We start from the raw sequence: 26,336 nt of genomic DNA, 5'->3' as shown, positions 1-26,336 counted from the left end.
AGGAACCGTGTCTCTCTCTGCAGTTGAACCCGGACGTGAACGTGTTCCAGCGTAAATTCGTTAATGAAGTCAGGAGGTGTGAAGAAATGGACCGAAAGCTAAGTATGTTTCTCTCAGGGTTTTGATACAGCTCTAACTCTGTAGCTTTTACAGAAGAAAAAAAAAAAATCAATGCAGGCTAAACCTGCAAGGCAGTATTAGAAAACAAAGTGCTGACCAGGGAAGTGAAGGCTGCCTTTCTTCTGTGTATCAGCCAGTCAGACTGCTTCCAGCAATTTGTTTCCTGCTTAAAAGGTAACTTTAACCAGATAAGACAATCTTGGAATAGGAGGTGAAAGAATTCACAGCGGCTAATTCGGCTAGGTGGAGATTACGGTGACAGTTTGACATTGAAGTACCTTTTTAGTTAACATTAACAATCCTGTCTCTCCAGGGTTTGTTGAGAAGGAGATTAAAAAAGCAAATATTCCTATCATGGACACTGGTGAAAACCCGGAGGTGCCTTTTCCACGTGACATGATTGACTTGGAGGTAATGTTGTGTGTCAAGACTCAAGTAGTATTTGACTATAGATGGAAACAGGGGAAATTAGCTCCATTGGTAGATACCCATTGAATTTAGTGGCAAAGGTGCATTAACTATAGTTGCCAGCTGTCACTTGAAATGCTAACTCTACTAGCTCACATCACTTTGATTTTGCTTCACGAGCATTGTTTTGCTTGTGCTCTTACCCAAATACAGTTAGAAGTGAAAGTAGTTAAAAGAAGTTTGATCTCTTTGAATGAGTCAAAAACTGTTGGAACTGCATGGTTTATGGTGGGTCTGTGTTTATGAGGGTTTTTAATGATTTGAAGACCACTGTATAAATCCAGTCTATAAAAGATGGCTGAGTATGAAAACTTTCAAGTTGCCTGAAGAGAATGTCACAAATCTGCATCTATGTGCCGTAGCAGACTGGAGACACATCTATAATTGCATGCAAATTGTGTGTGGATTTAAGTATCTTGCCTACTTTCTTGTTTTAATAGACTTAACTCACTTATTTATGGAATTACTTTAAATCCTTTTTCCTTCTTCTTTTCACATCTTGCAGGCAAACTTTGAGAAAATTGAAAATGAGCTTAAAGAAATCAACACAAACCAGGAAGCTCTGAAGAGAAACTTCTTGGAGCTGACAGAATTAAAATTTATACTGCGTAAAACTCAGCAATTTTTTGATGAGGTCAGAATACCGAGGGCGGGTTAACACTTGGAGAGCTGGTTTTTCTCCCACAAATTACCATTTTTATTCTCAAATATATTTTTAGTTGCTGTTTTGGACAGCAGGGTCTTTTTTGTGCTTTGTTTAAGAAAGCTTCTCAAATTATTTTCCATATTTCATGCAGTACTCATAGCTACCCATGATTTACTGCTTATGATATTGTTTTGGGTTTGTTTTAGTTAAGCAATGGTTTGTCTGAAAATTGTGTAAAATAATTAAGATGCTAGTAGTTTTTAAATCACTTCAACAGACAAAAAATTTGGCACTACGGTGAGCACTTTCTTCAGTGAGTAAGAGTTTCTTTAGTACATATGCAGATAAACAGTCATGCCTCACTTACGCAGAGGGATTACAATCAAGCTTAATTTCTCTTCAGCCTTTGAAATGTTATATGGAGATTACTCATGAGTGCCATAATACAAAGTCCACTGAAGTAATAGGTTATTTATTTATTTATTTGAACCTTTGATCAAACGCTAAAGTTTTTAGAGGTAGATTCTGGAGCAAAACTGCCATTTAAAATCTTCAACATTTTGTCAAATACCAGCTAGGCCAGAAACTGGCAGTTCTTTCACTGGACCTGAGAAGAGCTTCTCTGATGTCATTCATGATACAGACATAAAGCCTGCATGGGAGAAGACATAATAGTTTGTTGTAAAGCTTAAGTATCTCAAAATCTGGGGAGTTTTCTCAAACTGTTCCTGTATGTGTGTTAGAACAGTAAGGACATGTTTTTGCTGAGTACATGTCCTGTTTCCTCTAATCCGAGGATTAAAGAGTTCTTAAGTGATATGGCTTCTGGTATTTGCAAAGGCTGTGATCAAGTAGAGCTGGGCTGCGAACTTCAGACCGTTTATCTAACGGTTTGTTTTTTGTGTTTTTGGCACAGGATATTCCCTGTTCAGGCATTAAGGTTGCTCCCTTGCCAACACAAGTCTTAGTCACTGCTGACATAGATACTGCTGCTAGTGTGATCGGTTGATTGGTCATGGGGTTGATTTCAGTGCAAAAAAACCCCCCCTTGTCTTCGAGTGTTGAATGTTCACTTACAAGTGTCTCCTTGGACAAACAGCATTAACCTGATAATCTGTTACTTAGCTGCGTTAAGGTGCCACCACCTGCCTGTTCTGACTGAGTATTGAGTAAAACCAAGTACAGCTAGTGCTGTGTGCCTTTTTATTAATTACTGTCTTCTTTGGTGAGAGCTGCCTACTGCTTTTCTTCAAGTACATTATGGACATACTAAATTTAAAGATCAAAATCAATTTCCTGAACAGTCTGTCAGGTCACCCATAAAAGGGAACTCATATCAGACTGAAATGAACTGGCCTCAGAAAGTTTAGATATGTTCCTGCTCCTGTTCGATTATTGTTTTCTGTAATAATAAAACAAAATACAACAAATAAAATGTACTGCTATATATAAAAGCAAACTGAACAGTTCATGTGTGAAGTTCAGTAAAACATAAGAGTTGAAAATTTAAAACTGTTTCAGTCCACATGGTAAATGGCAAACAGCTGGGCGTGAGAGATCCTGAATAGTCCAGGACTTTTGAGCCTTGTGCAATCTACTTATTATCCCAAAGTGCTGAATGCTTCATTTCTTCCTGCTGTCGTTTGCACAGTACCTTCAACACTTGAAGACTTCAATAACTTGTAATTAAGATTGTGATATTCATAGTAATAAGTTGCACAAGAAATGGCTTACTTTATACTTGGCGTTTGCTCTGCTCTCCAGAGTTTGTGCACTGGGGGAGGGAGGATGAGAAAATTTTTTCACTTGTTCTTCATATGACCATTCTAGTCAAAGTAGCCATTTCTTGTTTCAACATACCGTGTTGATGATTATGCTCCTTTTCTCAGTCTTCTTGTCTTTGCTTACGAAGAACAGTATGAGCTGGAGAGATTTCTTTGAAAGTTTTGCCTAGAGTGTGAGCGTAAAAGAAGACTGGAAAAGTAATGGTTAATGGCATGCAGTCCCCTGTCTCTCTTTCCTCTAACTCTTCTCCCCATCTGCTTTTTTCTGTTTGTTTTGCATCTGTCATTTCTGTCTGGGCTCTGGGTTAATAAGTTAGGTGGTGAAATGAATCCCTCTTAGTTCTTGTGAAAATTGGTATTTGTTCTGTTCGTGAACTGGAAGAGGCTTGAATTGTATGGCATTGTGTATAGCCATCCAGAGCTATGACAGAGCAGAACTATAATCAAGAATAGGGAAAATGAACCTTTTTTCCAGGCCTTGAGATTAAAGGTGCTGATCTGGGTGATCAATAAACAATTTAAAAATGCTTAATAATGAAAGATTCGCATTCTAATTACTGATGTGCAAATGCTTGGGTTTTTCCAATCCTGGACGATCTGATGTAGTAAAAAATACTTCACAATAACTATGATACTTCACTCACTGCTGGTGAAAACTCTTACTCAAGGTCAATTTCCTAGAGTCTTGTTTTTCTGCATTGTAGCTGGATAGCTCTTTCACTTCCACATAGTCTCTCAATTTTTTATTTCTGTTAAATCTTATAACACTGCTTTAGTTATCCTCCTGGAACCAGAGCTGATGTTGCTATGCCATTTTCTTTCTAGAAAGGGTGTGATCATCAAATCAAAGTAGTTAGGAGATTAATTTAAAAAACATAGGGTTTTGTTACACAAATAATCCTTGTGTAAGAAAGCTCTTTTTTAGTAAAACTGGTCTAATCCAAAGTTATTCTAAGATGCTTTGTTTTGTAATTTCAACCCCTCTAAGCAGGACTGGTCATTGTTTTATACAGTGTCCTGAATAAAGGATGCATAGCCCAAAAGGGTCAGAGGTAATATTAAACAGCTGTAAGAATTACTCTCTCAAGGGAGGCAGATCCAAAGTTTTCACTTGTGCTATCCTTTTTTTATGTTTCCTATGCTAAAATGTGGTGCAGCTCACAAAAATTATCACGGAGAGTGTTGCAATTACTGATAAGTACAATACAAGCCTCTTAAAATTGTGATTTACTGTTTTTTAACATCTTGAAATCTAGATATCAAATAATCACTGGTATGTTTGGTCTGTGTGTTTTGTTTTGGGGCACCAAACTTTCTTATTTTGGTTGTGTTCTCTATGAAGCAAAATTTTCATTCACTTTTTGGTGTTGTAACAAGTTGCCTTAAAGTTGAAAGGATCAGAAATTCTTCCTATTGGCTTTCCAAACTAAATTAAGGGCTGCTTTACTTTTGTGTTATCTGTAAATTAAAGCAAGTGTGTGTACAAGCAATTGAGCTGCATTTGATGTCAGCCTTGCAAAAACTTTTCTTGCATATGGTAAATACTTTTATTTGACATACAACTAAAATGTACAGTTTTTCACTAAAATTACAAGACAACTATTGCACAAATAAAGAAACTATGTCCGAGTCATGAAACTTACTATACACTTTTGCAAGGCTGTGCTGTATGTGTGCATGCATTTTACGTGTTCTAGGGTCAAACTCTACCTTCAAGCGTGTTTTAGCAAATTCCCTTGATAGGTCTGTGCGGAAGACCTCCTGTATACCACAGAGGGTAGAATTTGGCCCTCTGTTTATGCTAAGGAACTGCAGTTTCCGTCATTTCATTATATAAGCTGCAGAGGTAGAAATAACTATGATGGAGGGTTGAATGAAGTATGATGATGGTGCACAAGAGGATGTGATTTGAGCATCCTTCCTGACTTGAATTGCTGACTCTTACAAGCTATATTCCCAAGAATTTTAGCCTGCAAATTAGTTGCAATGAAGTACAGTATAACACTGCGTCCTATTTTAATGCCTGGCTAGTCAAAAAACAAACAACATTGTCAGACTGTCCTAAGCAATGCATCTTATGTGTCTGGCAATAACACATATAGTGAATAAGGATAAATATCTTGAAGAATGAAAAGATTTAATCAGTAAGCATGTTTTCAAGCTAGAAGTATTGTGTGTTTTTCCAGAAAGGAGAACTTTGTAAAGCCAGTAAAGAAAATTACCATCCAGTACTTCCAGGTTTTGTTACTGATGCTGACCCTGTATCTGCACTAATGTGGCAAGTAATATGGAATCAATCAAACTATTGTCACATAATTCCAAAATGAATGAGGTATTGCCTTTGCTTTGGAGTACGGCAGAAGGCTGACATGTATAGAATATACTGGTCTTGCATAACTGGTCGTAGCATTCCAACCTTGTGAAGCTGTAAGCTGCCCTAAGGTCAGTTAAACTGTCTGTGGAAGACTTACCTGAGCATCATTCTTCCTGTTGTGTAGAGCAAGACTCCCAGGCTACTTTACGTGAAAGTACGATTTCCCAGGCACATCTTAGAAATGCCTTTTGCATCTTTATTAATATACAGAAAAAGCACAAGTAGTGCAAGAGGGAATCAGCATCTACCTTCACGTTTTTCTCCATTTAAGATCTAGGGAGAGATAAGAGTAAAGCGTGTCACTGTTTTGTGCCATTATAAAATCGTTCTTGGGAACATCACTTGTATTTAAATCTTGATAAATTTTTTTGAATTCTGCCTTTCTTCAGACTTATATCCCACAGCCCATTTGCTCTGTTGCAGCAATCTTCAGACCTTTCTTGTATGGAAACTTTGCTGAACCATTTCACTTTTCCTCTTGTTTTTCTCCTTGTGTGATTCTTGCTGTCTTTTCTGTCATGTAGTTCCTCTTTCTGCTGTCTTATGTTCGTTCTTTTATCCTTTATTTTTTTCTTTTTTTTTTGTCTCCCCAAGCTATCTCCTGGTTCCTCGTTCCCTGCATGCCACTAACTAGTTTCATTAGATATTAATTGATTTGTGAATTCAGGCTGAATTGCATCATCAGCAGATGGCGGATCCAGACCTGTTGGAGGAATCCTCTTCACTCCTGGAACCAAGCGAGATGGGAAGAGGTGCCCCGCTACGACTTGGGTAATGGCAATTTGTGCTTTCTTTTATCTGGCTTTAGGATTGCTGGCTTACGTTCAGTCTGTGGAATCCACAACCGTTTGAGTGCAGTTGTGGAACTTTCCAGACTGGGACATCAAGCAGATGAAGGCTGATGTAAAAATTGCTGTTGGTCTCTCTTCTTATCCTATGTATGTTAACTTCCTAGTTCATATTTGTGCTTCACACATTTCTCTCTGCACAAAAAATTATACTAGATTGTTCGTTGCAAATCTGTTCTGGTTGCTTTTTCAGATATTATAAGCTTTCACAGCTTTGTTGAAACTAATAACTACTGTGGGCACATAATACTCTGAGAAAACTGTATTGTTTTATATCCTCTTTATTAGCCACTTCCAGGCTGTCTTTGTATGTGTGTAATTCTTTCTCTGGATGTAGAGGTTTGAACCAGTGAGGTTTTCTGAAGCACATGCCTAGAACAGAGCCAATGGTAGCCATGACTGCTATAATCCTTGCCATGTAATGTACCAGGAACCTATTGAAATGAAGACTAACAGGCCTAGAAGCTGTATGTCTAAATGCATTTGTTTCTCCTTTAACCAGTATTTTTTTTTTAAATAGACAATTTCATTCTGTTAAAAGGCATAGCTGGTGCTATAGTGCAGTTGTTTTTGTTATGTTTTTACCTCTGTGTATTTAGAGGACCTTCCATTTTGCTTAAAGAATTAATTTTAAAACAAGATTTTTGTAGCTTTCAATCTGATGCTAAACTCCAGTTGCAATCAGTGTTTTGAGTGTTAAGCTATGTATTCTTTTAGGTGCAGAACTTACATTTATGCTGTCCCCTTTACAGGTTTGTGGCTGGTGTGATCAACCGTGAGCGAATCCCTATGTTTGAGCGCATGCTATGGCGAGTGTGCCGAGGGAACGTATTCCTGCGTCAAGCAGAAATTGAAAACCCCCTGGAGGATCCTGTAACGGTAAAAGGAACTATTGTTTACAGCAGAAAAAGTATCAGATGTGTAAAAGGATCTAAGATCTATAGATCTGAGCCTCTGTCCCTCAATGAGCTCCATGCAGGCAAATGTTTGTGTTGTGTCCCTTCACAGTACCTACTTGCAGCCTCTGAGGCTTTACTGACAACTGTTTTCCCATTTTATTAAAACAAAAATAGCAGGATGGATGGTGAATGCTTTTGAAAGGGGGAAAAACAACTCAAAGCTTAGACTGCAGCAGGGCATAGTCACTTCTGTGGCACAAACTACAATTGCAACTCCTGTATGCAGTTCTGAGTAAGCTGTAATCCTCCTTGAAAGAGGCTCTTTTGGACATTCGCAGTGTATAACATCTGTAGCTCATTTACTCTGAACTTGTGTCCTGTGATCTTTTGGGTTTTTTAATTTAGTAATCAATAATCTAAACATCCACCTGAGAATTGTTGGCTTTATTACAGATAGAAATAGTAAATGTTGTGATTGGCCCTGTTTTTACATTCACTGTCCTCTCTGCTCAAATCAACAGACAGTGCCCAAACTTTGGGAACTCTTGCTCTTAACCAGTAAAAAGAAAGACTGTTTGTAGGCTGCACTGAAACAAAGACAGAAGAGTTGAAACTCAGTAATTGCCTCTTTGTTTCTCATGTAAGGCCGACTTCTCTTGTCACATCGACTGCTGGTAGTTGACCTGTTGAATTATCTCTCTACTAGGAGAGACTTTGTTCTTATTGTGCAACACTTCCTTAAATTGAGGTTACACCTAATGTAATTATTCTTGAAACGTTACGTTAAAATTTCCTAAGTAAGGTAGAACAATAACTTGTCAACAAATGCAGGAAAAGGGAACTGGCTACCAACATGAAAACAGCTGTACGAAGAATGTGCCGTTGACTTCCCTGGAGAATCAAAGTTGTTAAACTCTGCTTCATCTTATTTTCATTCACTCTTTAGCTTTTTGCTTGATTCTATAGGTGAGCTGACTGCAGCTAGTGCTGATAAATATTCATTGCGTGTCTGTTCTTTTGGAGATCTTCCCAGGTTTTCCTGTTTATTGTATTACATAGGACAGATAATACATAATCTGGAACATTTTGCTTCCGTAAACACAAATACAGTAGGGGTATTCTATACTGAGGCTAAGAAAATTGCTTTTGTTGTGACTGTTTCAGTGTTGTTAAGGTACATTCTTGGCTCACTGTGCAGATGCAAGCTCTGTATGTACAGATTCAGAGGAAGGAAAAGTAGAACTCTGTTCTAATTTGCTATAATGCTAATTTCTGTAAATAGCTCAGCTATTACAGTGCACTCTTTCTTCTGTTCTAGGGGGATTATGTGCACAAGTCTGTGTTTATCATCTTTTTCCAAGGTGATCAGCTGAAGAACAGAGTCAAGAAGATATGTGAAGGGTATGAAAATCTTACAGCTGGACAGTGCTCTCAAATATTTGAAACACATTGACATGATTTAATATTGATATTTTTCAACTCCTTATTTTACAGTGACTGTAGGAGTACCTCTTTTGACAGCAAATAAAACATACCATAAGTATATTTTACAGTCAAACTAGCCACTCCCCGAGCCTGTAGTGCTGAAAGCAGATAACTGCTTTGCTAGAGAATGCCTAAAAACAAGGGAGTTCAAGTGCTGAACTCTTGGACAGACCTAGTGGGATGTGAGCAGGTGATATGCTCATAGAGGACACCAACAGTGACTACTTCTAGCAGCAGCTGCATTGGCATGATAGCAGCACCCTGAACTGGGATGGCTAATCCACTTTGAGAGTATAGGGAACAGAGGATTTTCTCCCACTTCCATTTTCTTAAGCATTCAGCTTCTGTTTTGGTGTAAAGCAAATTTCTGTACCTACTTGATTTAAAGATTGAAACTCTGCTTGGCAGTCTTTGCTGATCAGAAACTTCTCTTATGGTGCTTCTTGCTTTATTTCTGTGTTCAGGCTCAGCCATCTATTTACTTGACTGATTTATCTTGTTTCCATCTTTGTTACTAAGGTGGCTTGCATGTCTTTCAGGTTCCGTGCCTCCCTCTACCCATGCCCAGAAACACCACAAGAGCGGAAGGAAATGGCTTCTGGTGTCAATACCAGAATTGATGATCTTCAGATGGTAAAATAACTGGGTTCAATGCTCTTTTTTGTTTAATAATATAGTTAAAAACTTCTTTGGAACCTATTAAACTGGGAGAACTTTTGGCCCTATTAGATGACCATGTTTTCAGCTCCAGGTAGCTTGAGACCAGCAGCTCAGCAGTGCAAGAAAGATGTTTGGAGGCTGTCTGCTCATTTGTTTTCTTTGTCAGAGTTTAGGATGGTGAGGTGGTTTGATCTTTCTGGAGGGCTGAGCACTTAATTATATACATGTTAGTACAGCATCAACAGAGAACTGCATACCAGGGAGCAGAGAGGAACATGCATGTGTAAGGAGATACCGTGTTTTCCAACTCTGAAAGCATGCTTGTATAGTTGCCTGTTTCATCTGCAGGAACTTTGAAAACATTTAGACTTATTTCCAAGTTGAGATAAAAATGCTAACTTTAACTTAGCTGTTCTTTCTTCTGCTTGTCTTCATGTTTTCATGTTGTGCTGTCCTGAAGAGCTTCTGTTTTACAACCAATGTCTTGTGCAGTATGTTATAATGCAGAAAAATTTAAGGGATTTGAGACAGAAAATAAGAAATGGTTCAGGAACTGAAAGGAAAACTGGTTTGGACTGCTTATTTGATACAGAAACTGTCTCAAGCTGGGAGGTGTGTAGTGCAGCTGTTCAGCAATTTTAAAGAAGACAAGAACTCAGAAGCAATTTAACTAGTAGGATTCGAAGCTGCATGTGCCCTGTATCCTTGCTTTGCCTTGAGTCTGAGACTTTCCAGTCTGGAAATATGACTTGGCCTGGGTTAGATATGTTCCAGCTGGAAAATATCCTCAGTAGGAAACACTTTCTCTTTTTCCCTTCAGTAAAAAAAGTCTTTCATTGTAATCTTTGTGTGTTTTCTTAAGGCAATGTACACCTTACTTGTAGAACTCTTCTCTGCTCTTTTAACCTGGGTGGAGGAAAAAATGTTCTCTGTGATCTCTGAACAATTCAGTGTTTGAAATACCCACTGACCTTGGAGTTGGAGGAGGAAAGTAGTCAAAAAGTATCCCTGGAAAGAAACCTTAAAACCTTTTAGCAGAACTAATTAATATGGAGACTAAAGCATATATTGCAGACATGTGGCAGTCTTGTGCATGGGATGGGGGAGAGGGCTCATCCATCCATCCTCTGGTGGGTAAGGCTTATCTTGTTGGTCAGCCCAATTTCACTGTGCACTTTTGTATGCTTTGAGTTTTGGTCAATGATTTTGCCTCATCTTTATCGTACTTCCCTATGAAAGGTGCTGAACCAAACAGAGGATCATCGCCAAAGGGTTTTGCAGGCAGCCGCTAAAAATATCCGTGTCTGGTTCATCAAAGTACGCAAGATGAAGGCTATCTACCATACCCTGAATCTATGCAATATCGACGTGACACAGAAGTGCTTGATTGCTGAAGTCTGGTGTCCTGTTGCTGACCTTGATTCTATCCAGTTTGCTCTCAGGCGAGGCACTGTGAGTAACTGCTGTACTGCTCCTGTCTGCTGCTGTTCAAGCAGACTGTCAACTGTCGGCACACACAGCATGGAATAATTGATTTTTCTGACTTGTGAGTCTCTGAAAAACATCCCTTTGGGCTGTTTGAATTAGCCCTCAGAGAGGACAGTTTATTTAACATGCGGGATTCATGGCTTATAGATAAACTTTGTAACAAATACATTGTGTAAAGCTTTAAGTTCAGGAAGATGCTGTAATGGTAAGGCGTTTTCCTGTGTTTGACTCCTTTGGTATATTTGGTTAATCTGGCTGTGCTTTGTAGTCCTGCTGTTTAGATATATAGTGGAACTTATTGAAAGGAGCTATCCAGGATGTTAGCAAGCTCGCCCTCTGCTCAGATAATAGAGTTGGGTGTCTTGAAATCCTTTCATTTGCTGTTTTAAAAAAAATAAACGAACTCTTGCATGAGTTTTCTTGTCTGTCTTAATCAGACAATGCTCACCCTTACTACAAGTGCTTCTCTTCCTGCTGTATAAAGCGGAAAGCAGTGGAAACTTGGCAGCCTTCCTCAGCTGCTCAAGTATATTTCTCATCATGCAAGCACACTACAAAAATGCAAGCCTGTAGTTTTCCAAATGCTAATGAGAACGTAGTGTTGTACTCTGTCCTCCAGTGCTCTGAAGGTGGATTTTCTAAATTTTTTTTTTTTTAAACAGGAGCACAGTGGATCCACTGTCCCATCTATTTTAAACAGGATGCAAACCAATCAGACCCCACCAACATACAACAAAACTAACAAGTTTACTTCAGGCTTTCAAAACATTGTTGATGCTTATGGCATTGGAACATATCGGGAAATAAATCCAGGTAAATTCATATTTATAAAAGTCCAAGGCATCTATCTCCATTTTTTAGTCGTGGTGTTTCTCTGTATTGTCCTGTGTGAAAATTTCTATTAGAGTACTTAACACCATTCAGAAGCAGAGGAGAAGCTTGGGAATTATATTGCTAAATTGCATAAATTGTACTGTGGTAAATCTAGGCTTACGCAAATACAGTGCACTAGGAGTGTCATCTTTTCTCTTACAGCACCATATACGATCATTACCTTCCCGTTTCTTTTTGCTGTGATGTTTGGAGATTTTGGCCATGGAATCCTGATGACTCTGATTGCTGTCTGGATGGTGCTTAGGGAAAGTCGTATTCTGTCACAGAAGAGTGACAATGAGGTAAACTGGCAGGTCATGCTGAGCTTTGCACTAAAAACAAAGAGTTGCAGCTTTGTTTACTGACTTCCTTCCCCCTTGCGTTGACAATGCCTATTACTTGTTAAATCTGAAATTTGTGAAGCACACAGACAGACTAGGAAGCTTGTAGACCACAGACTGAGTAGCATAATTTCACAATATTAGTGAGTTCCTTTGGCTTTCCTCTCGGATATTTATAGGAAATTACTCCTTTCAGTTGTTTGAAGCAAATTGTTTATCAAGTATAGTAGATAAGCTGTTGTAAACAAATAACTCAAAACTTGGTTAGATCATAAAGGGGTTCAGTCATTGCAAAACTCCTAATTTCTGTACATGTGTATCCTGTCTCCAAGATTCTTCCTATTTGCTGATCTAGGTGGGTTTTGCTTGCTCAGGGCTTAGGTTGACAGGAGGTGAACCAGAGTTAAGATACATTGACAGAACATGGCGAAAGCTGAACAAGGTCTGCGCTGCCTAGTTCCAAAGTAACGCTGCCAGCTGGGGGTTTGCATCAGTGTGTGGAGTGCAACTGATCCTCTTCAGCTAATCCCAGATGCTCCGTGGACAGTCACACTGCCTGTTTATCCTCTGTATTCAGATTCTCTTCTGTTCTGCAGTGCTACTTCTTGCATCCTTAATCCCTGCCATGGGGAAATAGAGACTTTGGGCTCTTAGTCCATATGGCCAATATTGTTTGTCCAGCAACTGACTGATTTTACTGTTTTGCCTTTGAGTGGACTTTCTTTGTTTCTTTTTGTGTTGTGTTTTTTTTTTTTTTATACTAGATGTTCAACATGGTTTTTAGTGGTCGATACATCATTCTGCTGATGGGACTGTTCTCCACTTACACAGGCCTCATCTACAATGACTGCTTCTCCAAGTCCCTTAATATGTTCGGTTCATCATGGAGCGTCCGGCCGATGTTCTCAAAAGGCAATTGGTCGTGAGTAAACAGTTGGTAACTAGATAAAGAATGACAGTGATAAGCAGGTGACTTATCTTTCCCCATTGTCCTCCCAGCTCAGGAAAATGAAAACTTCTGAACTCAGTCTCAAGTAGAATTGGAAGAGAGGTGTAAATGTGATATCTATCAAGTTTCAAACCAGCTTTTTTTTTTTTTTTTTTTTTTCCCAGAAAACTTGTAAAGATGCAGTTTAGCACCTTTTTCCTCATAGACATAGCAGGATTCCTGTCCTCTGCATCTCTCTTCATTGTGGCACTGAGTAACAGGTCAAGAAACAGGTTTATTATTCATTTGGGAAAATCTCTAAGACCACGCAGGAGCCTTAACATTTTCTCAATTTGAGATGCTCCTTACTCTCACAAGGGAAGAATGTTGTTAGTTTTTACAGAAAGAGGACAGTGTTGCTTGTGTTAATGATTGTATAATCTACTTACACCCAAACAGAGATGCCTTGCTAGAGAATACTCCTCTGCTTCAGCTGAACCCTGCTATTCCAGGGGTGTTCGGTGGACCCTACCCCTTTGGCATTGACCCAGTAAGAGCTCTTCCTTCCTTTGCTGTCTTTTAAGAACATCCTCTGTGTCAACAGAAACAAAAATGCCTGTCCAGTTCACTGTGGAAGATTTCCACAGCCCAGCCATTCCCTTAGCAAACTCTTTATCAATGTTGGAAATACTCCTGAACAATAAAATTAATTCAGTTCCTATTGAGACACTAGATTCAGGACAGAAAGACTTGTTCTTAGGTCCATTGAAGGCTTCTTTCTCACCGTTTCTAACCTGCAGCGTTTTAAGCAAATCTGGTTAGAGTTGCAAATCACTTTATGAAGTTACTTTTTTACCTTGGGGAAAAGTTGTTTGTCTCTTTTTTTCAGTCAGTCTTGGAAATGCAAGTTTCCAAGTAATCCTGTCATTTTGTATCTGCCTAAATCAATAACATTGCTTAGAATATTTGATACAAAGCTTGCATGTGTTCCACATTAAAGAGGAAATGCAGGAAGTCAGAACTATGTGTAATTGTTCTTTTAAATGGATAATCAATTTTTTTTTCTGTCAAGGATACAGCCCTCTTTTTTCCTGCAATTTTTGCCTACCATAAAAACAAGCAAGGTTTGATTCCTGCTCTGGTGATGGGATCAGTTACTGTAAGACACTGGTCCTAGCAGAAAAGGTTGTCTGCTCATTTCCCCAAAAGCTATCTGTGTGACAAACACATCTTTAAAAAAACCTGCTCTTACAGCGTAGTATTTCCTGGATGGTTAGTACTGTTTAGCTTAAAGTGAACATTTTCATTCTCCTCTGTTTTTCTTTTACTTAGTGTTTGGCTGACTCAGTGTTGTTTTTCACAGATTTGGAATATTGCCAGCAATAAGCTGGCCTTCCTAAATTCGTTTAAGATGAAAATGTCTGTGATTCTTGGCATTATCCACATGCTCTTTGGTGTCACATTGAGTCTTCTCAACCATATGTAAGTGCTTTGCTCTGTTTTTCTCATGGTGAGGGGGAGACTTCTTTGGGTGTAACGTGTGTGTTAGTTTAAGATGCAGGAGCCTATCAGACTGTAACTTTCTGATTGAAAGGCGCAATACAGTTGTTTCTGTCTGTGTATATAGAACTATACATGTCAAGTAGTTACTGTGTTTAAGTCCCCGTTGTTGTTGAAATGCTGAGCCCCTGCAGTTTCTTTCCAAGATGCTCTTCACGTTCTCATTAAAAGTTTTTACCCTACATATGCCTAATACTAACGAAATGTAATACTAAACGCTCTTTTTTTTTTTTTCCTGTAGCTATTTTAAGAAGCCACTGAACATATACCTTGGATTTATTCCAGAAATTATTTTCATGTCGTCACTGTTTGGATACCTTGTTATTCTCATTTTCTACAAATGGACGGCATATGATGCTCACACGTCAAAGGATGCACCAAGCCTTTTAATACATTTTATCAACATGTTTCTGTTCTCCTATAGTGATACCAGTAATAAGATGCTTTATAAAGGGCAGGTGCGTCCTCTTGCTAGAATAAGATAAGAGATGCTTCATGATATTAGAGTCTTTCATTGACCTTGTAATAACGGTGAAATCAAGTGTGAAACATTTTTCCTCCATGACAGAGGAAATGTGGGATCGTTTCCAAAGCCTGCCACTATGTTGAAGAAGGAAGGAATAATCCCTATACCAGGAATTTATATCAGTCTGAACATAAACCAGCTGTGGCTCCAGAACATTTGGATCCAGGTTAATTGTGCAAAGTGATTAGGAATATTGTTCTGCATCTGCGCTGTGGTGCCTCTAAGCTTAGCTAAGGCGCTAACGCTATTTCCTCCCAGCACTATCAGACATTTGCCAAATTCTCATTCCCTGCAAAATCTTTTGGATTTTTCCCTTATCTAAACCAGTATCAGTGTTACATGCTGCGTACAGTCAGATCGGGCAGCCACAAGCAGGCTTTAAGTACAGCACATCTTGCTGTTCCCGGAATAGAGATAGTGAAGCATCCACATACTCTGGGAATTCAGTTGTTCAGTGTTGCATAAGGCCTCTTACTAGGTTTTGTGTGTTTGAGCATGGACTGCCGCTAAATCATCTGAGATTTGTTTCTTTTACAGCAAGGGCTCCAATGTTTCCTTGTGGTGGTGGCGTTACTGTGTGTGCCATGGATGCTGGTAGCTAAACCCCTGGTCCTTCGCCATCAGTATTTAAGGAGAAAGCACTTGGTGGGTGACTACCTCTTATATTTTCAGTATGAAAACTAATTATGGTTGAAAAGCTACGTTCTCCATCTTGATCTTGGATATGTAGGTTCATGCTGCATTGTGACCTGTAAAATGTTTTTGCATATTCCTAGGCATAAAGGCAGGTGGGTTTTACTGGAGACAGAGTATTTGCCTGCCTGCTTCTCAGATCTGGATCCAGCATCAAACCTGCTTTTAAAAACCCCTTATGTTGGTAATGATAAAAACAATGTATCTGACTTGGGCTTTGTTAGCTGGTTTAGGAACACTGTCTTACTGGTTGCTGGATGCACTTCTGTGCCTTTGCTAGGCTGACAATGTAAAAGCAGAGATAGAAGCTTAATTGGCTGGCAGACTTATCAGCTATCTTTGCTGAGGCAGTTTGGATGGTAAAAATAACAAAAGGAAAAAAAAAATAGACTTATGCAGTCATTATATGAGAGGTGATCTTCTGGAGTATTCTCTAGGTTTCCAACTGTACTGTAAAGTATCTTTGTATAAAATGCAGGAACCTGGCACACGTGCACTGAGGATACTTGAAAATTCTCCCTGCATGTATGGCAGACAGCTTTTAGGATGTTAAGTGAGTCAAAGATCAGTTCAGTTAAAGACACTCCCTCTCCCTTCTCTGACCATCTTTCATCCTCCCATGTCCCCTCCATTCGTCTCCCTTTCTCTTTTTGTTTTCTTCCTCCTCCCTTTCTTTTCTTCCATTCACTATCAGGAAGGGCAACCCGTGGAGGCCCAAGTCAGCACAGTCCCGAACGAGCAGGCACTAGAGGCAGCAGCGGCTGCAACAGTGAGTGGATTTAAAAATCACCTGATGGATTTAAAGATGGGAGTTGGCTTTCTATCTAATTATCAAGAGAGCATGGAATGTATCTGAATTTCATAACTGAATGACAACTGCACCTTTAGGGTGAAAAACACTTTCTCTTGGAAAGAGCAAAGTTCAGCAAAAATGATACATTCTGGAAGAACTACCAGGCTGAAGGATAATAGTTATGTGTGCACAGAATGCAGAGACACTTCTTTGCAGGAGTGCTCCTGAAATCAAAACCTGCAGAGCAGCACAAGAATACCTTGCTACCACATCCCCCCAGGTTAAGTTCCCCTTTTTTCCTTTTCTTGCATATTTGTTTAAGATAGATCAGGATTCTTCTCAGTGAAGCATTTCTGTTTGCATTATGTGTTCCCAAACATCGTGTTTATGTGATGGCCTCCCAACAACTTCATATCAGTAATTACTGGATTTTTGACACCTGTGCTCATGGAGACACTTTGACTTGAAACTATTATAAAATGGTTGTGCACAAATAAGCCTCTTGGTAGCAGTTGTTTCCAGTTATTTGTGTCTAAACCTGTAGACAGCCCTTTACTGGCAAAGCTGTCTGGCAGAGTGAAGATTGCAGCAGCTTCCAGAACTTGGTCACTTCCCCAGTACTGCATATTTCAATATCGCAACAGATGCGAATTCTGCCTGTCTAACTAGGAAGGATAAATCTCACAAACTATGTGAAGCACATTGTGTACTCCACATGTCAAAGGTACTTTGAGGCACCTTTTAGCTGTTGGCCAGTGTTTCTGTCATGACATTTTAAGTAGCCTCACAGAAATGTCAGAAATGAAAATGGATCTTTTGTGCATAATCCATCCAGCATATTAAGTGCATCTCAATACAAGAAGCTGTGAGGGAAGGTCTTTGCATGAGGTGTGGTTAGAAGTATAAAGTAAATGATTAGAGCTTTTGGAGCCATGTTTAGAGTGGATAGTTTACAGAGAACGGATACAAGTCCAGTGCGAGGGAAGAGCTGCAAAAATGCAAATTCACACAGGCTAGAAGCGCCTAAATAGAATACCGATACTAGTCATCAGTAACTTGTAATGTTTCAAAGATGCTGAAAATCCTAATAAAAGCATCGTCTTACTTAATGGTTTTTTCTGTTTTCAGAGCATAGATGTCTACCTAATTTGGTTTTAGAAACCTAACAAAAATCTTTAATTCACATCTGGCATTTTTGGCAAATTTATAGTTCAGCCTAATAAAAATAAAAGTAGGCTTCTAAGAACAAATCAGTTAAAAGAACATTGAGCAGCGATTCCTCTGGTATGCCAGAGTGATGTACTGTGAAAGCAGACAGGTCACGGGATCTTAAACCTCCTTGATTTGCATAGTCATCCCTAAACTGACGTCTTAATGTGTCAAGTTAGCCCATTCACATTCCATGTCACAGATGACCCCAGTACAGTGCTAAAGCTGAATGCAGGGCTTTTCTTTCCATTTGTGGTGTTCCAGTTTTCCTCTCTAGGTGAGTCAGACTCACAGGTCTTAATTTGTAGTCCCTCAGATCAGTCATGAGCATTTTCTGTCTTTGGAGCATCTGGAGGGAGGTAGAAATCCTGCTGTACATTGCACAGCGCTGCTTGCTGAACAGACGTCCAAAGACAGTGATGTGCATGTTAGGCTGTCATTGTCAAATATACATTTATGATGCATATAAGCTCTGCTTGAGGGCACTGACAGACGATCAACAGATTTGTGCATCCTTTCTTGGTAGTAAGATCGTATGGAGGAAGAAGCCCACCATAAATCAGATGACAACTGTAATCATTGCAGAGTTAACAAGTGAGAAGGGCTCCTGACTTTGTCAAAGTTTCAACTGAGTTTGTGGATTATTCTTTTCTGTTTGGAGTGCAATGGAGTTATGACTGAGGGTCAGATGTTCAATGTCAGAACAAATGTCTAAAAAAGGAACTGCTTGCCCAACGTAGAATTTCCAAGTAAGGGAAAGTCTGATTTCCCATGTGTGGTGTTAGTATGCCTGAGGCTGGCGAGCAGCAAGTGTGCGTATGTATATTTGTGTCAGTCTGTTCTGCTTTGAGTTGCCATTATGTGACTGCTTTCATTTACAACAGCAGTGGTGTTTCAGGGCTTGTCCAACAGCTGCTGGGCAAAACGTTGGCCTATTGCACATCAGTGCCAGCAAATGTCCTCTTGAGAGGGATGCCTTTTATTTTACTTAGGGTTGTAATGACTTTGTAGAAATGTGTCAAGTGTTCATTCAGACAGACTTTTTTTCCCAGCCCTAGGAGGAATCAGCACCTTTCCCATCCAAGCTGGGAAATAGAATTGTACAGCTGGCTTAACCTGGGCCTTAATATTTTGTTTTCTCCTGTGAGCTGCTGCTGCACGTGGAGTCATAAGAAACATGCGCTCTTGCAGTAAAACACAAACAACAGTTTGCTCTTTCTTTTTCTGCATGTGTTAGGGAACGCACAACTTTGGTGGAATCCGGGTGGGCAATGGACCAACTGAGGAGGATGCTGAGATCATTCAACATGACCAGTTATCTACCCATTCCGAGGAGGGGGAAGAGGTAAGCGCCTGACTGTCCTCGCTCTCGAGGCAATGTGCTTGGTAGAAGAATGTGCTAGCTTTTTGACTGTATTTACTGATTTCCAAGCTGTTTAAATAGCAGCATTTTCAGTGAAATGTTTTCATAGCAGTTTTTGTACAGACTATCTCTTGGTCATCCCCAGGACTCCAGAAAAAGCAGTATAATTTGCATATAAAGGGAAACAGGTCTCTCTGTCCCCAGTACAAAGAACCATCATCTTAGGGGCTACACAGTGAGATGCACAGTACTCCCAGATGGCATTTGCAACTTACACTCTGGCTGAAGTGCAGTGCAACTGTGCTACCTGCTTCTCCAGTGTCAGCGAAAATCCAGGGGCTGTATTTCTGCAGCAGTGAAATCTTGTTTATATATTCATTTTGACTGTTGGGGCTAATATTAATTGCTTTGCCTTACCTCTGGTAGAGAAGAAAAAGGAGCTGATCTCACATAGTTTGGGAATATTCTGATGCCTCTTAAGAATTCTCCAGCCGTATCTTGCCTCTGTAGTGCATATGATGTGTTACTGCTTTACTGTGTCATGTTTAGGAGGGAATTATTGAATGTGTTCATTATTAATGTTGTGATTGAGGCATCACACTAAATGTAAACTTATGTTTTCAAGCCTACAGAGGATGAGGTGGTAAGACTATAGCCAGCTTTGCGTTCATGTGTATCTGGACCATTTCCCATTGTTGTAAAACACATGCTGAATTAAACATGTTATGTCATAACATCTTGTTTTCCAAAAGATCTGGCTATTTACATGTTACAGGCCATTTTTAATTCTTCATACTTACATGCCCATTAACAGACCTTTAATTACTTCATCTGTACAGCTTGTTTGTCTTATCCCCTGTCTGCAGATCTTTCTTAGTTTACCTGGAAAGCTGTTAAGCTGGAAGTCTGAAACAGAAAAGTTTTTGCTTTTAAACTTCTGAAGAAGTCTCATTTGCCTTATGTTGTGTCTTTGGTAATTCTGGACTGCAACAAACTGTTTAAAGATATTTTTTCCCAAACTGTCTGCCATTTTAAGGATGATACCGGTTGTTGCCAGTCAGCAAATACAGCAAAACCATTCTAGTTCCATACAGTTCAACAACTTAGCTAACCAGTATCTTTCTGTAAAGGAGAAGCTCTGTTCTGAGAAACTGCTCATTCATAAAGACTTGTAACAAGTATGAGTATTAAAGAAACCTTTTTTTTTTTTTTTTTTTTTGGAATACTCATGCAGGATTGATTGTAGGTTTCAGCACTGTCAGGTGACCAGTTTTATTACAAAAAATATAAATGCCATGAAATTAGAGTCACTTCACAACAGTGATGCTGTTGTAAATTGTGCTCAAAGTGGTTTTGCTTAGAGATCTATTATGCATAGGTCCATCTAGAATTGAGGGGGGTGTGAAAACAGTGTGCTGGTGTACCTGTTAATTCTATATATCACTAAACCTATGAAAAATGTGTAAAGTTACAAATACCATGCCATAGCAATCCTGTTGATTCTCCCACTCCCTAGCATAGTGGTAACTCTTCAGCAGTTGCATATGGCTGTAAATTGTCATTGTTTAAATATTTATCACATTCCATTTACTGCACACTGACTTGTCATGTGTGCTGAGAGGTGGTACTGTTCACTGGGGCAGGCTTTAATAAAGAACTTTGCAGTTCACACTCTGTGGAGAAAGAGTTAGGCTTTTGACAGCTAATTTAACTTAATTGTTTGAAATATTTATTGCTCTGGATGTACTAGGGGAGAAATAAGAATATAAATAGCTTTCTGTGCATGCTTAGAGCATTAGTCACTTGATGTATTTAAAACATCATGTTCACTTAACTTAAATATGAGCAGTTTCTGAAGCATGGATTAAATCCAAAATGTAGGGAATGCTTTGCCAAGCTGCAAAATAAGAAACTGTCCTGCACGGCAGACTTCCTTATAAGTTCTTCTTTTATTGTTTCAGACAATTACCAAGACACAGAGACTTTGCGAATCAATGGTGCACAGATGTGACTTTTTCAAGATTGCTTTATGCGTTATTTTTGCTTTCAAAAAGGGCAAGTTCGTATCTTGCAAAATGCTCTTGTTGATCCTGTAGCAAAGGTACATAACGCAGTATCGACTGGAATGCTGTCTCCTTTTTCGTAATAGTACATACAATTTACTGAATTCATATGAATACCATCTTGTTGCTGAACAGTCTTTTCCTGGCAAAGTCCATGGCTGATTTTGAAATATCTTACTTCCATATACTAGAATGTGAAAACAATAATATTCAAGCCACGGCAGTAAACTATCATTCTACAAAACCTAGCAAGACAAGAGAACTCATTTGTCATTTATAAAACTGACATGCTAAACCAGGAGAAGACAGTATCAGTGTCTAACTTCAAACACAATGCCCTTTGTAATAGCACCAAGTAGTGTGCTCACTTTCCCCGGTCGGCCAGCCCTTGCTGCTTGCAAGGCTCGCAGCTCTCTTCATTTTTTGTGTTCTCTTTGCAGTTTGACTTTGGCGATACTGTGGTGTACCAGGCTATCCACACCATCGAATATTGCCTGGGGTGCATTTCAAACACTGCATCCTACTTGAGGCTCTGGGCTCTCAGCTTAGCCCATGCACGTGAGTATTCCTTATGGAAATGAGATTTGGATCCGTGTGTCTGATCACCCTAGGCAGGTGGTAGGTGCAAGACAGGAATTCAAGTGGCCTCTCGGGCTCAGCTGTCAAGCACTGTGCTGGAAAAGGACAGAGCTGTCTGTGCATTAGCTGGGAGTAATTAAGTCTAAACACCAGTGCCTACTTGTATAACGCTCTGCTAAAAGGGAGGGATGGAGTTGAAAGCACTGAACAAAACAAGGAGCTGCTGAGCAAGGACCCTGCCCTGCACTGTATGCAACAGTTGGAGGCAATGTCGTGACATACTTGGCTGCAAAAGCTGTTGTCCCTCTTAAATTTCCTACTTCATTGTAGTGGGGAGTTTGCTTGACTTTAGTTTTTGCTTTATAAGTAAACTGTAACGACCCTCCATTCTTGCCGAATGCTCTGAAATGAACCCTCTTCTCCCCTTTGTCCTGGCAGAGCTCTCGGAGGTGCTCTGGACCATGGTGATCCACATTGGCCTCAGCGTGAGGAGTCTGGGTGGAGGCTTTGGCCTCTTCTTCATATTTGCTGCTTTCGCTACCCTGACAGTAGCAATTCTCCTTGTCATGGAGGGGCTGTCTGCTTTTCTCCATGCTCTTCGCTTGCACTGGTGAGTTACTGGGACATGCAGAAACTTCAAAGCTTTTCATAGCAAGAAAAGTGATGTCACCTGGACTATGCAGAAATGCCATCTTCTAGAAAATTGTATTGATCCTTACACAAGAAAGCTAAGGCTTTAAAATTGGGGTAGTGGATAATATTGAGCCAAGATCAGCAATGTTCAGAAGTGCTGGAGTACCACAAATCTACCTAAACTTCCAGATGTCCTACAGCAGCTGTGCTCTGACAGCAGAAAGTCTTTAAAAGGGTCAGAGACTTCCATCTTGTTTCTAGTGATACACCACTCTCTCCTGCATAACTGTTGCTTAGAAATTGTGGGGAGTAACTGATCTCTACTTAAACATAAATGAGACTAAAGCTTTGTGAACAGTGGGTTGGGAAGGTTGTGCTAGATGGATGAGCATGTTTGTGGCTTTCAGTAGGACTTTCTTGTTCTGTCTTTTGCCTGGTTCCAATGTTTGTTTTCCTTTGTGTGCAGTAGCTACTGACTGCGGTTTCCTTCACATGCTTGTGCTCATCTTTGTAAGACCTTGCATTGAACAAGGGCAGCTTTGCCTCTCTGCCCTTTGGGGAATGGTAGCTATTTCTTGCTGGTCTTGCTTATTGGCAGTTGCTTTTGTAGCCCCTTTCCTGTGATTATTAAGCTCCTGTGTATGCAGAGAGCCAGTAAACAAGAAGGAATTACTCACTAGAGTGCTCATTGCTTTCTCTGCACCCAAGTATGGAAAGTATTAAAGAGCTTTCTCTAATCCATATTTAAGAGCGCTTATTGTTCCACTTCAGATTCTCTGGTTAGCGCACTGGTGGGATCAAAGGAGCAGTGTGGGAATGGGTTTTGCTCACCTAAGGTTCTCTTCAGCCTGAAGTGTAAGAGAGTACGTCTGTGCCTCTGTAGAGTTCAGGTCGCTGCCATCTCTTAAGGTAGCTTCTTTCCTGGTAGGTCAGGAGAAGAGTGAAGTCCCATGAAGTTCACAAGGAATATTCTGTCTTGCTTAAATGGGAAGAAAAGGTTGTGAGCACTTCTTAAGAGTAGTTTTGTAAGTGAAAAAGGAAGCCAATGCCTTTAAAAAAAAAAAATAAAAATCAGCCTTTTTGCACTTTTCCCCGTCCTTTTGCCCTCTCTGTTGGCAGCCTGCGGGGTGCAGGCTGGAGTGTCCTGAGGTGCCTGAGTCTTTGTAGCTCAAATGAGTTGAGCTTCACCCAGGGACTCAGAGGTGTAGCCATCTTGTGCTGAGGGAGCCCGTGGGCGGGTTGCTGCTGAAAATGGCTGCTGGATGGTGCTTCTGTTTTTCCTGGCATCCAGCCTAGAAATCTTCATACCAGTCACTTGAGAACTTCTTGCTGACTGGCTGGTGTTTCCTCATCCTGCTGTCACTGTACTATGCTATTGCATCAGTTTGAAAGAAGGAGCTCTGCAAACCCTCTGTGGTGTTACTGCTAGTGGTCCAAGAACAGCAGAGAGTAAGCAGTACTCTAACTCCCTGTGTGGTGGTTTTGGTCTGCAATTGCTTGTGAATTAGTGGATTTTCAAGGTCTGTCTTCTCTGGACTGCAGTGCTGTATGGCACATTTTTGAATGATACCAGATGAACAGTTCTGAACAGCTTTTCTTCTTGGCAGGCTCGGTGTTTTCTTTTTTACCCAAAGGGATGGGCTAAGATAAGAAAGAATGTTTTTCTGGAGATACCTTTTCTTGTGTTAATAAGCACAAACTGCACTTATGGGTACCACTCTCAGAGCACCTGGAACAAGTGTGAACTGGAGGCTGCAGTTCAGCGAAGAGGTGGCTTTTCACATTGCTAGGCTATCTCTAAAGGGTGATTAAAAAATTGTCTGGAAATGTGTCAAGGGAAGATGAGTGTCACTGAAATGGCAAGCAAACAGAGAAACCCAGCTGGGCAATAGCAATAAGCACGTGGATCACTGTTGCCCTGCAGACCAGCTCAGGGCACTTCCTGGGGATCTGCAGAACTGAAGCTCTTCATGTAGTCATATTTTCCCTAAACATATGTTTCAAACTTGTAAAACTTTAATATACATTCTTTAAGAGAAAATCTGTTCAAACTTAGAGCCTGAGAAGCAAGTTTAAGGCAATATTTCAGACTGTAAGTAATCTACTGAAATTATTTTAGGTTTGTTGGATTTTTGTTATCACAGCGGAGAGGAAGGTACCTGCAGTTCTTCAAAAGAATATACTGTTAACATTCCATTTTGCTTCTGAACGCGAAATCAGGATGTTTCCAATGGTAGGTGTTCCCTTTTTAGAAGGAAGGAGGGGGAGTCAAATACAGCTGTCCTGGGAGGAGCAGATCAAATTTTCTGGCTGTGGGAGAAGAGTCACCTATCAAGAATTCTGAAGGTGTGGGTGGTTCAGCCTTCTTGGAAAAGAGGAGGAATTTAGCCTGTGTCTTACTGGTAGGAAAAAAAAGCACAGATTGTTCCATGTGCTCTGCCTATCAGTCTCAAATGAGGAAGATTTATTTTGTGCTGTTTCAGAAAGTATGCATTCTTTCAGCAGGCTGGGTTTTTCTGGGGCATTCTGGGGTGGAGGAAGCACTCTGAGTGCTGCCAAGATTGCAGATGTGTGTATCGGAGGTCTGCTGGAGCTTGGTAGCTCTCTGAGTTGTACCCCGCATCGTGCTGTTAAGTTGTTTTACTGTAACATCGTTATTCTGAAATATTTACCTTTCTATTTGCTTTTCAATAATGTAGTTTGACATTTGACATTTAGATGAAAGTAGCTTCCCTTTTTTTAAGCTAGTCAGCTCTTCTAATGTTAGCAAGCATAGACTTTGCCCAAAAGGAGAAGTTTTTAACTGGATTCAAACTAGGGTTCCAACATCATGAGTTGCTGCAGGAATACAGTTTCAGTGGAGCGGTTTTCCTGTGTAAAGCAGTATTTTAGGCTCAGTTTTAGGCCTGATTTGGAACTGGAAGGTATTCTCCCTAGCATATGTCCCCAGACCAGGCCACAACTAGAAAGAATGGGTAGCAGTAGGCATAACAGAAAGCAAATCAGGTTAATTCAGAGCAGTGAAGAGTGGCGTTTGTATTGCACTGTAGGAGGTTGGTGTTAAATGAGCATCGTGATTTAGGAGGTTCAGTTCCAAAGGTTGGAGCAGTCAAACCACGTTGTTCAGACTTGGCTGTGGTTACCCAAGTGTCTCTCAGCCAGTGTCCCACCCTCAGTCCATGTCCATCAGTGTGGAGAGCATGGGTCCTGGCCACACGTGACTATAGGTTTCGCAAACACGGAGAATTGTGTTCATCTGCTCTTCCTAAAGGTTTCAGTCTCTTCTCTCCTTCAGATGTAGCATCAACAGCTTTCCTGGCACGTGTGTGCACTTCATCATGGCCATGCTTGAGACAGACATAAATGTGATTTTTCTTTATCATGGGTTGCCTGAGCTGTTTCCCCCGGTCCATAAACATTCCCAGAATGAGCTCAGCCCTTTGGAGACAGTGAAGTGGATCCGAAGCAGTGCTCTCAGCCGCACCGCATTAGGGGCAGCTGAAGGCAAGGAGCTCATACGATGTCTGTTTTGTTCTGAATGGCAAAGTTGGAGAGTGCTGTGGGACTGCACAGGGACACCAAAATAGATTTCAAACACAGCAAATGTGGTCAACCTCAAACAACCGTGTGGAATAAATAAAAAGCAGCAATTATGTGGCGCTCTGTGGACGGCTGTTCTTGGCTGTAAGCTGAGAATGGACAGGCAGACCCTCCTCTGCCTGGGCAGAGCTCCTGGCCCACTGCCACCCAAAGAGAACTGCTGCTTTCCAAGAGGCGTGGGCATGCTGGACTTGCATCCCGCTTGTGATCCAGCAAGCGGCAGTGGGAGTGGTGAAGCCCAGCTCCCCACCTGCTTGCCAGAATTTTATTTTTCTTTGTAAAGGTCATGAGCCAGAGCCTGTCTTCAGTGCAACTGTAAGAGCAAACTACTGCTCTAAAAGACAGTCTCCTATAAGCGCAGGACAGAATGACACATGGTGCCACATACAAAACTGCTGGCCTT

General features: G+C 40.4%; 1 protein-coding gene across 1 annotated transcript in view; it reads left to right on the top strand.

The window, feature by feature from the left end:
- The first annotated feature begins 29 nt into the window (after window positions 1-29).
- ATP6V0A1 (ATPase, H+ transporting, lysosomal V0 subunit a1) overlaps window positions 30-26,336 on the top strand; it is a 28,323-nt gene continuing 2,016 nt past the window's right edge. The window contains exons 1-18 of the mRNA XM_009694814.1: window positions 30-102; window positions 434-531; window positions 1,094-1,222; window positions 6,060-6,163; window positions 6,993-7,119; window positions 8,458-8,540; window positions 9,164-9,257; window positions 10,524-10,736; window positions 11,435-11,585; window positions 11,808-11,947; window positions 12,751-12,908; window positions 13,374-13,464; window positions 14,278-14,396; window positions 14,716-14,932; window positions 15,538-15,645; window positions 18,933-19,040; window positions 21,562-21,679; window positions 22,139-22,310. Coding sequence (XP_009693116.1) covers window positions 87-102; window positions 434-531; window positions 1,094-1,222; window positions 6,060-6,163; window positions 6,993-7,119; window positions 8,458-8,540; window positions 9,164-9,257; window positions 10,524-10,736; window positions 11,435-11,585; window positions 11,808-11,947; window positions 12,751-12,908; window positions 13,374-13,464; window positions 14,278-14,396; window positions 14,716-14,932; window positions 15,538-15,645; window positions 18,933-19,040; window positions 21,562-21,679; window positions 22,139-22,310 — 2,246 coding nt within the window. The 5' untranslated portion in view covers window positions 30-86. The remainder of the gene's footprint in view (window positions 103-433; window positions 532-1,093; window positions 1,223-6,059; window positions 6,164-6,992; window positions 7,120-8,457; window positions 8,541-9,163; window positions 9,258-10,523; window positions 10,737-11,434; window positions 11,586-11,807; window positions 11,948-12,750; window positions 12,909-13,373; window positions 13,465-14,277; window positions 14,397-14,715; window positions 14,933-15,537; window positions 15,646-18,932; window positions 19,041-21,561; window positions 21,680-22,138; window positions 22,311-26,336) is intronic.

Source organism: Cariama cristata, unplaced genomic scaffold, assembly GCF_000690535.1.
Source record: "Cariama cristata isolate BGI_N322 unplaced genomic scaffold, ASM69053v1 scaffold30052, whole genome shotgun sequence".
In the NCBI taxonomy this organism is placed as follows: domain Eukaryota; kingdom Metazoa; phylum Chordata; class Aves; order Cariamiformes; family Cariamidae; genus Cariama; species Cariama cristata.
The sequence above is the reverse complement of the archived record's forward strand: the minus strand, read 5'-3'. Positions and strand labels throughout refer to the sequence as shown.